This window comes from Capricornis sumatraensis, chromosome 10 (genome assembly GCF_032405125.1).
Source record: "Capricornis sumatraensis isolate serow.1 chromosome 10, serow.2, whole genome shotgun sequence".
Classification (NCBI taxonomy): Eukaryota; Metazoa; Chordata; class Mammalia; order Artiodactyla; family Bovidae; genus Capricornis; species Capricornis sumatraensis.
This window is the reverse complement of record NC_091078.1, coordinates 56,505,691-56,515,962: the sequence shown is the minus strand read 5'-3', so window position 1 is coordinate 56,515,962 and position 10,272 is coordinate 56,505,691. Positions and strand designations below refer to the sequence as shown.

Sequence of the window (10,272 nt, the reverse complement as noted above, 5' to 3'; positions counted from 1 at the left end):
CAGGCATTGCTATTTCAATGTATCTTTGACACTTCAGATCTGAGTGAAGCTCAGTTTTGAAATGTAGTGCTCGTAAGAGTATACTGATTCCGAATGCTCGCCCACACATCATATCTTTGGAATGTTTGGGGAAAGAATGCCAGACAAACCTGGCACATGGTCTTCTGAAGTGCGTCCGTGTTTGGCAATCAAAGGTTGCTGAGAGAAAGACGGGTTGGTCCTGGATTGTTCTTTCCAATGCGCTTACAATATGGACAGGCAGATCATCATGGAGTATTGAATCAAAATGAGTATCCTAGACGTTCAACAGTAGAGAACATGGTGTTAAATGATGGTATCCTGAGGATAAAATATCATGCAATTAAAAGCAGTTTCACAGAAATTTTAATAGGCCTTAATATAATTATAATTGTAAGCATGTATACACACACACACACAGAGCCTATTCTCCCATACAAGCTTTGACACATTAGAAAAATACTCCATGATTAAATGCATTAAAAATCTTTCCAAATACTTAGCAATTCAGCGCTCTTGACAAACAGTTCCTCATCATAATTCACCCAGACATAACATAAATTCTAAACTACTTTAAAGAGATTTCAATTTAGGAAAAAACACAATAAGCACATTTCATACAGTAAATAAACTTTATTTTTCTCTTCTGAGATGACATTGCCAACAGTCACAGATTTGCATACGATACAGTTATGTATTGGCTATTTACAATTTACAGTAGTATTTTTTTCCTCTGAAAAATATAAGTACAAAAGCTAAGTAAACAATGAGGTACTGCCATTTGGATTTATCATATGTCAGAGCTTAAAGAACTAGTCTTTAGCAAATATTCAATAAATCAATCTGGATAAAATAGTCAATTAAATGCTCTAATTTATCAGAAAAAAATCCACTAAATTTCACCTCAAAATGTATTGCACAAGTCTTTAAAAAAAAAAAAATCACCCTAAAAATAAATAGGAAAGTCAAGCAGTTCTTTAAAAAGAGGGACAAAAAGAATGGAAGAAAGGAACATAAGTGAGCCCATAAATCAGATTAAGTTATTCAAAATATCTTTTAAACAACACAAAACTCTTCCCAACAACAACAACAACAACAAATTGATAACCCCCAAAACTATCATTGTTTCTCCACTGATATAATAATCTATTTTAAAGGCAGTCTGCAATCTTTCCAAGGGCCAATGTCAGATTTTTCTTTGTCTTCTGGCTACATGAGGGGCCCTGAATACAGCTTCATACTAACAACAGCAAACGTGCACAGTTTTCCAGGTCTGTCCAGCATCACTCTCCCGACTTCTTTAAGATGAAGGTCGCAGCCATGACTGGAAAAGAAAAAGGATGAGGAGAAAAAAGAAATGAAAAAAAAAAACAAACTTTTAAAGCTAACTTTTTGGGAGATTTATTTTTTCAAGTTAAATTATATTAAATTATATTCTATAGTCTGAAGACTGAAGTACAAATATTCTAAATATTAAATCCTGAAGGAATCTTCTAAACATTACAGTACTTGGAATGATCTTTTAGTCAGCAGTCCTGAAAGCAGTATTTGTATATGAAATCAGAAACTGCACCGTTGCAGCATGTACCAAAGGCTGCCAGGCCATGATTAGAGAAGGCCAGGAGTAAGCGCTAGCATGGGGGAAGCTCTCAAGGATGCAGGCTAGATTGAAGAGGAGAAAGGGCTTTTCCTTCTTCTCTATTGATGTTTCTATATATTACAGTTCTCCCAGGATGCTAGGCATAGCAGCAAGGGACAACTGCCTTTTGGTTTAAAAAAATTATGTATGCCTCATCTGAAATTAACAAACTTAATTTTAAAACCTTAATATGCTTATAAGACATGATGTTAAACCTTCCTAATAAGATTTCTCTAGATAAGATTCTAAAAGCCAGTGGTCAAATCAAGTATGAAGTTAAAAATGCATAAAAATAAACCACCAAAGAAGATTAAGTAACAGAGAGAATCTTTCAGTTCTAGAGAAAGTAATAAAGTCTTCTCAACTTTATTATAATCCACCACTCAGGATGTATTTCCAAGAGTTTACTATTTATTAATATAAAACTCATTCAATACACGGTAGTCCTAGAAATCTAGAGAAGATAAAAAGATCTCCTGTGATATTTAAAACCCTTTTTCAGTTATTATTTTCAAATGTTAGCTTGCACTGTTGCAGGAACAGAAGTTCATGTGTGATTCAATAATGTTGCACAATGTCAATGTCGTGAGAGACCAAGAAAAGGCTGGGAGGACTTTTCTAGTTCAAAAGAGACCTGAAGAACATGAAGACAAAATGCAATCTCCCACTGGATCCTGGAATTTTAAAAATTATGAGACATTATTTGGAAAACTGGGAAATGTGAGTATTTACTATATATTAGATAACAGCATTGTGTTAATATTAAATTTCCGAACAGTGGCAACTGTATTGTGAGTATATAGGAAAAGGGTCCTTATTCTTGAAGATACTTAGTAAGATATTTGATTTATGTTTGGCAAGAGTGAGAGTGAGAAAATCTGGCAAAATGTTAATAACTAGTAAATATAGGTGAAGGGTGTATGAGTGTTTACTTAAGTTTAACAAATCTTGCTTGAAATTTTTCTAACTGAAAGTTGAGAAGACAATCAAGTTATCAATCAACAGAAATGCTACATGGTAGCATTTTAAGTGATAAATGATGCTATTTAAATACAGTAAGGAGCATGATACAGTATTTATAATATTATAAACAAAGGTAAAGGTGAGGACTTACTGAGTTAGATATGGGATTTACATGACTAATGATAGCTTTAGACAATCACTAAAACAAGTTAACTGATACACATAAAAAATAAAAATGAGATTCAAATGTAGGCAGAAAGGATATTTGAACTTAAAAGGTTAAAAAAATGCTGTATATTAACATTTTAAAACTTGATATTGTTAGTTGCATGTTAGTTGAATTAATAATCACAGAGAATCTTTAATTATAAGTAAGCTCTATTGACTGTGATTCAGCCTGTCACTTGTGAAAATTCATGCAAAGTTTGAGATAAAGACATACCCTAAATTTTTAGGGGGTACTAAATCATGCTAATAGCATGGATAATATGGAGAGGTGATGGGAGGGGTGTTTAAATGTGAGGACAATCAAGTGTGTCCAAACATGTTAGATGCCTCCACCTCATTGCACTAATACATTAATTAGAAACAGTCACATTTAACTGAAGCAGCTGCCTACAGGTCTCCTCAGGACAAATGCATTATTTTGCTATACTGCATGCTCCCTTGGAGCAGGGAACGGCACCCCACTCCAGTATTTTGCCTGAAGAATTTCATGGAGAGAGGAGCCTGGCGGGCTACAGTCCATGGGGTCGCAAACAGTTGGATACAACTGAGTGACTCACACACATGATCCCTAGAAGTAATAAAACTGCCATTTATTTTCAAATTAACTTTACTAGTGCTCATTACCTCAGACTAGCCTGACTCTAAGCAAGCTGTGTAATATTTTACATTCTGGATTCGTGAAACATATCACTCTTATCTAGAAAATGATTTTTCATTTCTCTCTCATAATCTTTATTAACTTTGAAGACCATTCTCAAGAAATAAAACACAAAAAGGAATATAAAATACATAAACATTTTGGGGAGGATTTTTTTGGCAAAATTTCAAACAGCAATTTTGAAACTTTCAATTGCTATTTAAAGAACTAAAATTTCCAAGAATTATATAACATGGGTGGTGGTGATTATTAATCTATATATTAAAGCAAAATTAACAGAAAATCCCTGTATTAATCCATAGCATAATCATATTTTCATTAAACAAAAGAACAAAAGAATTCCAGCAAAATGGTTAGTATCATGCAATGCATTTGATTTTTTGCACAAAAGACACAAGACATATTATTCTTCACTCACCACATGCTAACTAAGCACAGACTGATGGTTTACTCAGAAGATACCACTGCGAGGTGAAGTATACTACAAAGCCAGGAAGAAAAAAGCTTATTGGGTTAGTTTTAAGACTTAACATAACACAGAGATTATATGTATTTATGAACTTCAAAGGATTAAACTGAATGTACTTAAATTTCTCACATATCCCCAGACCAAGGAATCTATAATCACTCCCTCCCATCCTAAATAACACTACACAGTGGAGATTTTACTCAGAACTTAAAGAACACAACTATAGATGTACTTTATACTTAATTACATATTTATATGCTAGATATAATAAAGTCATGATTATTTGGTTTATAAAAGGATTTGTTTCATAATTCCATTCAAGCATACATTACAATTTGATTTACATAATTTCATTTTACCACCAAAAATTTGGGGGGAAATGTTGATGAACATGAATACAGTGCATCCATACATCGAATTTCCCTCCTAAAAAATGTTAATTTTATCAATGAACAGCTCTCTTATTCAGAAATAGTTCCAGGAATGATGACCCAAACCAAAGTTTGCCTTCAAAGGGACCCAACCTCTGCAAACAGTTTAACTGTAGCAACCTTTTGCAATAAATTCAATGTTCTATTTAACATGGTCATAATCCAAGATTATTAACTGACTTCCTGGTTTGCTTTAAAACAGTATCAGCAAAGACAGAAATTGTTTATAAGATCTGAGCCTACTCTTAGTGTGACCAACCTTGGAAGCATCATTTTATTTATCAATTATATTTAATGTGAGGTTAGTAAGAAGCAACAAAATCAAAAGACAAACTATAAAATAATATTTGCAACACACACAACACAATAAGGCTAACATCCTATTGGAAAACTTGCAGGAGTATGCAAAAAATATATATATATGTATGTTCCCTGTGTCTATGAATGTTAAGTATTCAAAAACTAAAATAACCTACATGTCTATGGATAGGAAATTGATGAACTCAACTGGAGGACATTCATATATCAATCAATCAAAAGAAGAAGGTACATCAGTTTCTAATGAGGTGGAATATAAAAACAAGTGAAAAAAGCAAGCTGTTGCACACTCTCATTTTATAAAGTCAAATACCTAAATGATAGAGGAATAAACATACTTATGTAATTGTAAAGCTGGGGGTGTTCACAACACCAACAGCAACCATGATCTTGTCAGGGTGGAAAGAAAGAGCTGGGAGGCTGAAGATCATCAAGGTCTCCCTTTCTAAGCAATGTTTCTGCATTGTCTGCAGTGTTTCTCTGCAATGATCACATACTATGTAATCTGAACAAAATTAAGAGGCAAAACCACTTTTAGGATAACAAATACGTGGTCTACAGGTGCAGTATTTTTCACTATGCATCGGTTTTATGTGCATCTGCTTCTTGAATCCACCTTGCATGCAGCTACAGAGACCATGCAAAGGAAAACGTAAATGTCCACTGGAATGGAGAACACTTCCACCTATTGATGCTGAAAAGTTCTGATGGTTTTATTAATTCAGAGCAGATTTTTTTAAAGGAATTCCAACCAAAGGGAGAGAAGTGAGAAACACTAAGTACAAGACTATGCCTAGAGTAACAACTGATTGAGGATTTGACACAATACAAAGGATCAGCATGAAAGCAAGGCAATAACAAAGTACAGAAGGTCGGCCTTTAAAAATGACCACATTAGATGGGAAATGAAAACAAGCCAAATCTTATTCAATAGAATAGAAAAATTTTCTTTTAACAGAGTCAAAGAAAATAGCCATTTAGTTTAAACATGTCATTAAGTTTGCTAGCACTCTAGAAGAACCACTTTTTAAATAACAAAGAACTTCTCAATCCCAAGAGGTCATGGAAACAACCTAGATGTCCATCAGCAGATGAATGGATAAGAAAGCTGTGGTACATATACACAATGGAGTATTACTCAGCCATTAAAAAGAATACATTTGAATCAGTTATGTTGAGATGGATGAAACTGGAGCCGATTATACAGAGTGAAGTAAGCCAGGAAGAAAAACACGAATACAGTATACTAACACATATATATGGAATTTAGAAAGATGGCAATGACGACCCTGTATGCAAGACAGCAAAAAAGACATAGACGTGTATAGCGGACTTTTGGACTCAGAGGGAGAGGGAGAAGGTGGGATGATTTGGGAGAATGGCATTGAAACATGTATACTATCATGTAAGAATCGAATTACCAGTCTATGTCCGATGCAGGATACAGCATGCTTGGTGCTGGTGCACGGGGATGACCCAGAGGGATGTTGTGGGGAGGGAGGTGGGACGGGGGTTCATGTTTGGGATCGCATGTACACCCGTGGTGGATTCATGTCAATGTATGGCAAAACCAATACAGTATTGTAAAGTAAAATAAAGTAAAAATAAAAATTTTTTTAAAAAAGGTAAAAAATAAATAAATAAATAAATAAAATAAACTTTCTTAGTGTAATTATCCTAAATAAATAAGACTTTCTTGGAAAAAAAAAATCTGATGGTGTAAGGGCAGTCTTACTCAATTAGACAATGAGATAAGCTAAACACTTGTGTATTCACTATTGCTCCCATCCTGAAACTGAAACTACTCTGGCCATTTAAATTACCTGCTGCCGCTGCTGCTAAGTCGCTTCAGTCGTGTCCGACTCTGTGCGACCACATAGATGGCAGCCCACCAGGCTCCCCCGTCTCTGGGATTCTCCAGGCAAGAACACTGGAGTGGGTTGCCATTTCCTTCTCCAATGCGTGAAAGTGAAGTCAATCAGTCATGTCCGACTCTTAGTGACCCCATGGACTGCAGCCCACCAGGCTCCGTCCATGGGATTTTCCAGGCAAGAGTACTGGAGTAGGGTGCCATTGCCTTCTCCCACCCATGACAAAATCAAGCATCAGGCACAAGATGCTACAAACTGAGAGGAGTAAAAAGGCTGCCTTAGGGAACACATGCTGTGTGCATCTGGCATGGTCTTTAACTGACTCCTGCATATAAGACCATTTTTTTCTCACTTGAAAGAACTTCAAAATTTACAACTAACTTAATACTTCAGAAGAAAAGAAACCTTGCAGATAGAATAATCCAACATATTAATTTTGCCAAGCAAGGCTAGAAATATGAAAAGTGTTTGTTTGCTCAAAGTCATCTAGGGGCTGAGCTGTTGAGTGCTAGTTCTCCCCACAACATAGCTGCTGACATTCAGAGGTGCAGAGACTGGAGATGGGACATGGCTGGAGCAGGTATCCTTCCCATAAAGTGACTTGACTGTCGTACTGAGTGAGGTCTTTCATGATTTATCTTGAACATTATTAGTTTACCTTTCCAAGTCTCATTGTCTAAGAAAGACTAGTCCTACCCATTGCTACATGGTGGCTAAGGAACCATCTCCACTAGCCCCACCATCATCACAAAACTCCAGCTGGGGCAGTAAACATACTTTGGTTCTTCAATAATCCTAGCAAGATGTTAGTTTTGTGAAGAACCAAAGACACTGTAAAGAAACAAGTCTCAGAGATTCTGAGACTTGTCAAATGAAGGATTAGAATTCCTTTTCTCCACACTGTGATCCTTAAGTAAAACAGACTTTAATTATGCTCAGCAATGTAATCGTACTTAACAGATAATAGTTTCTCATCTACAAAGTATGTTCTTGAAATTAGGTTAAACTCTGAAACCACTTATTAAATAGTAACTGTTGAATTCTGTAGTGGGGTTTCTCAAAGACTATAAAACTCACTGAAGGGAAGGGAGATACATATGGTACAGAGGTGATATACTGAAAAATACCTTACGAGCAGTCAGGGACAGTTTTTGATCCATGCCAGAGAGCAAACTTATGATCATTAGGATTATAAAGCAAAGGTTTTAGACAGTATCCCTCCTCTAGTATCTGTTAAATAATGCCAACGCTGATGTGGCCCACACTGTCGGCACAAAGTGCAATGCACCATCTCTCAAGCGCCCCAATTACTAACAGGCAGAGGAAAAAGCTCTGCAATGTGGCAGGGTTTGCTTGGCTTACTTATACCAGCTTTGCAGCCCTGAAATTTAAAATAACAAAGCAGTCAACACTGCTGATTTTAACAGAGAAGAAACTGTAGCTGTGGTTACAACGAATTGCATAAATGGCCCATCTGGAACATACATTTAAATTAAAGCTAAGGTGACTAAGTAACTTTAAAATGATTATTTTAAAAACTTCTAACAAGCTTTGCTTTCTATACATTTAGATGTCTTTCTATTGGATACTTCTACAGAAGAGGAGTTACTATTCTTAGCAGCACTTTGCTCTCATCAGGTACAGCTCATCAGTGTATGAAGTTAGTTGTGATTTCTTTAAGAGGTTTGTTCAAAACAATGATTCCCATCATTCATTTATGAATGACAGTGACCTTAAAGCCAATGTGACTTAGGCTTCCACTTTCTCCATATAATCTTAATTTTCCATCAAATAAGGAAACAATCATGAATGACTCTATCAAGTACCAAAAATCTCTTTATATTGACAAAAGTTTAATCAAATTGATGTATACGTAATCTCTGGGATCTCCCTCACTTCATGCTCACTATAACATTTCAAATTTCCTAAGCATTTGCTTTTATAACTTGAATTATATTACATAACCATGTCTTTTATTCATGTATGAATGAATGGATGCTTTTCCCTCCACCTAAAATGAAAGATTCCACAAGGTCAACAACCATACCTTCCATGTCTTCAATTTTTATTTGCCATAACAAGCATCAATAGAAGAGTTAATTGAACTCATTTATTAAGCAAAAGATAATGATGGATGAGACTGCTTAAAATAGTAGTGGAAGTCTGGGGCTTTCTTTCTGAGCCGGTCAGCCTCTGGGATAAGTAATTAGGAAGGACCAGTCACCAATTCATCCCTATCTAGAATGAATACCACTTTATTCATGAATAAACAATGTAAAGTTTTGCAAAGATTGTTTTTCAGTTAAACTCAAGAAAGAAAGAAACTTTTCCATCTGTCTTCAAAGGTTTTTTGTGTCTTTTAAAATTTTATTTATTTATTTTAATTGGAGGCTAATTACTTTACAATATTGTAGTGGTTTTTGCTACACACTGACATGAATCAGCCATGGGTGTACACGTGTTCCCATTTTACATGATTCACTATTTACATGTAATCTATTTGAATAAGGCTGCATGTGGGGGACCGGTGGGGGTGGGGCCGGGGGAAAGTGGGGGACGGTACACGGTGAGGGCAAATGTCCTACCACATTTGCCAAAGCAGTGACTTAGGACGAGTCTGTGCTATATTCCAAATCCTGACAAACTGCAGCCTAACAGTAAGAGGAGAGGCTGGCCATACCTCATCATCAAGTAGAGGCTACAGGAGAATGAACGAAGATTTAAAAAAACAAAACTTTCTATTTACTTCATTTTAAAATATTTTCTAAAATATCTGGACCATAATGACAGAATCATGTCAACAGGCTCAAACTGCATTGGAGATTTTGTTTTCATAAAGACAGTTGTTTTACTCAGTGAAGAGGAAAACCACTCTGAATGAACTACAGGTTACAGAATTGGATGTTTGCTAGAATTTAAAACAACATTCTCTCTAGTGATGAAGGGCATACATTATAGTTACCTACTTCTCTATCAAAAATACCTATAACCAGAGCTAACTACAGAGGTATGACAATATTCTTCAGACCACTAGATACCAGGGAGAAATGTTTTACGAAACACACACACACACACACACACATACACACACACACACACACACACACAATTAAAGGCTAGCCAGAATAACTGCAGTTGTCCCAGAAAATATATAACAGATAACACAATATACAATGGAGTTGGGCCTAAAGTCAGGGATGCTGGATGACTTTCAAGGACGCAAGGAAGATGTCAGAGTAGGCACTGGGTCAAAGGAAAGGAGCATCACAGGGGGCTGATAAGTGCCAGGGGCCAGGGGCGTGGGGGGGCGGGGGGCGGCGGCGGGGGTTAGCCTGTAGGATAAAAGCCTTCCATCCAGGCCCTCTCAGGGTTTTTGGTTGAGTTCCACAGGTTAGAACCAGAACAGACTTGCGACCCCAACAGAAAGGGCGATTTGGGCTCATGATAAGCCAGAATTTGTTTAAGAAACACACAGTCTGTAGAGACAAGATGGTATTCTTTGAGATGTAATTACTTATTGACTTAGTCCTTCTTACTGGAGACACTCAGACGTGGGCTAACCCATCACTAAAGAGTAGATCTTTGTTTGCTTTAAATAGGAGCATAAAAGAAGAGCACTACTGTCCTCACAAAATAGGTAAAGAGATTGCAGGGGAAGATGTGCAAGTCCTGCAGGC

At 36.2% G+C, this 10,272-nt stretch overlaps 1 protein-coding gene across 1 annotated transcript in view; it reads right to left on the bottom strand.

The window, feature by feature from the left end:
* Positions 1-657: 657 nt before the first annotated feature.
* The window catches only part of GOLGA4 (golgin A4), a 103,250-nt gene continuing 93,635 nt past the window's right edge, over positions 658-10,272 (bottom strand). Inside the window, exons 26-27 of the mRNA XM_068983096.1 lie at positions 3,925-3,987; positions 658-1,342 (exon numbers count right to left, since the gene is read on the bottom strand). Coding sequence (XP_068839197.1) covers positions 3,958-3,987 — 30 coding nt within the window. The 3' untranslated portion in view covers positions 658-1,342; positions 3,925-3,957. The remainder of the gene's footprint in view (positions 1,343-3,924; positions 3,988-10,272) is intronic.